Genomic DNA, 1,507 nt, shown 5'->3' on the forward strand with positions numbered 1-1,507 from the left:
TTTGTTAGGGGTGTGAGCTTAGATTTTTCTAAGATTTGGAATCTTCTGGGATCTCTTCCCACTGATATGGAAAGTCAGCCCCATCTGCTAACGTCTTCCTGATATGAGGAGGTTGTAGTTTCTGTCAGAAGGAATTCTTTAGACTGAAAATACTGGAAGATAATTACTTTTTAAGCAGAGGTAGCTTATAGTTAGTACAGTAAATTTTTTCTGGCAGTTTGACAAGGTCTTTGTAGTGCTTCAGAAAGATGAGATTTACTCCAGTTGTGATGAGCATCTCCAAAGATGAGGGTACCATATCTTATTTATTCAGTAGACATAGCATAGATATTTCTTATATTTTAGGAAATTATTGAATTAAAAAAGATAGAATTTCTTTATAGTTAATGTTACGGCTGTGAAACTGAAATGTCTACTTTAAATTCAGAAGCATAATGACCAGTTAGAATTGTATTTATATTTCTGTTGTCACCTTCTTATTGTTTACTTAAGTTTTTGCTTAATGTCTTTAATACTTAGTATGTATGAATAAATTAAAGTATATTTGAATTTTTACAAGAATGTATACTTTTCATGTACTTGTCTTTCTCAGAAGGGCCTAGATAGCACTTTTACAAAATATTGAATGCACTCAAGGTAGAGAATGTTAGCGTATAGCATATGATTATTATGTAGTTAGAATGGAAAATGTGACCATTAATGGGACCATTAATAAACTTGATGAAGTATGGAACAAAACCCCATAATTGAGAATTAATTTTTTTCTGTAGCCTGAAAATTTTGATTATAAATCTGAAAGCTTACCACAGTTACTTGCATGTGACACAAGATCTTACACATAGTAAATGCTCAATAAATGTTTATTTAATATAATATGCATTCGGTTGAGCCACTATCTACACCTATTTGAAATACTTAGTGGAATGGAATCATAATATTAAATCATATATCTTATAAATATATAAGGCTTTATTGGTACCAATGTTGTTCTGTCTTTGTGTTGACATATGTAGTCACCGCTGTTCTTTAAGTGGAGAGGATTTGAACAGGCAGTGGCAAAGTCCAAATCCAGATTTACATCCTACAATTTATCATGCTAAGGGGCTGTTACAATACCTGGCTGCAGTGAAGCGTTTACCCCTGGTAAGTTGCAGTATTTATTTTTACTTTGTATAGTCAAATGTTTTTGTTGATTAATGACTTAGTATTTTGTACATTATATTATGGTTGTAAAAGCTAAGTGTTAAAAATTTCAAAAGCAATTTATTTAAAATGTCTTTTTCTATTATCAGTCATTTGTATGATAATTAAGGTGTCAAATTAATACAGTATATCTATATATTTATTTTATCAGGTTGAATGTTTAGAATTCTCATAATTCTCGTAAGTCCTATACTTTTTTGTTTAGTTTTTTGCTTAAGTTTTAGATATTTAACTTCTTGATTTGAAAAACACTAAGGTAACAATATGTATCTTCCAGATTCTCAAACTAGTAAAAGGTTATTTC

The 1,507-nt window shown here is 30.1% G+C and overlaps 1 protein-coding gene across 1 annotated transcript in view; it reads left to right on the forward strand.

The window, feature by feature from the left end:
* LOC103583819 (cytosolic carboxypeptidase 1-like) overlaps positions 1-1,143 on the forward strand; it is a gene marked incomplete at its 3' end in the record, with an annotated part of 4,162 nt that extends 3,019 nt beyond the window's left edge. Inside the window, exon 3 of the mRNA XM_008565039.1 lies at positions 1,014-1,143. Within this exon, the coding sequence (XP_008563261.1) occupies positions 1,014-1,143 (130 nt within the window). The remainder of the gene's footprint in view (positions 1-1,013) is intronic.
* Between the last annotated feature and the right edge of the window lie 364 nt (positions 1,144-1,507).

The sequence above is a fragment of the Galeopterus variegatus genome, unplaced genomic scaffold, assembly GCF_000696425.1.
Source record: "Galeopterus variegatus unplaced genomic scaffold, G_variegatus-3.0.2 Scaffold28856, whole genome shotgun sequence".
In the NCBI taxonomy this organism is placed as follows: domain Eukaryota; kingdom Metazoa; phylum Chordata; class Mammalia; order Dermoptera; family Cynocephalidae; genus Galeopterus; species Galeopterus variegatus.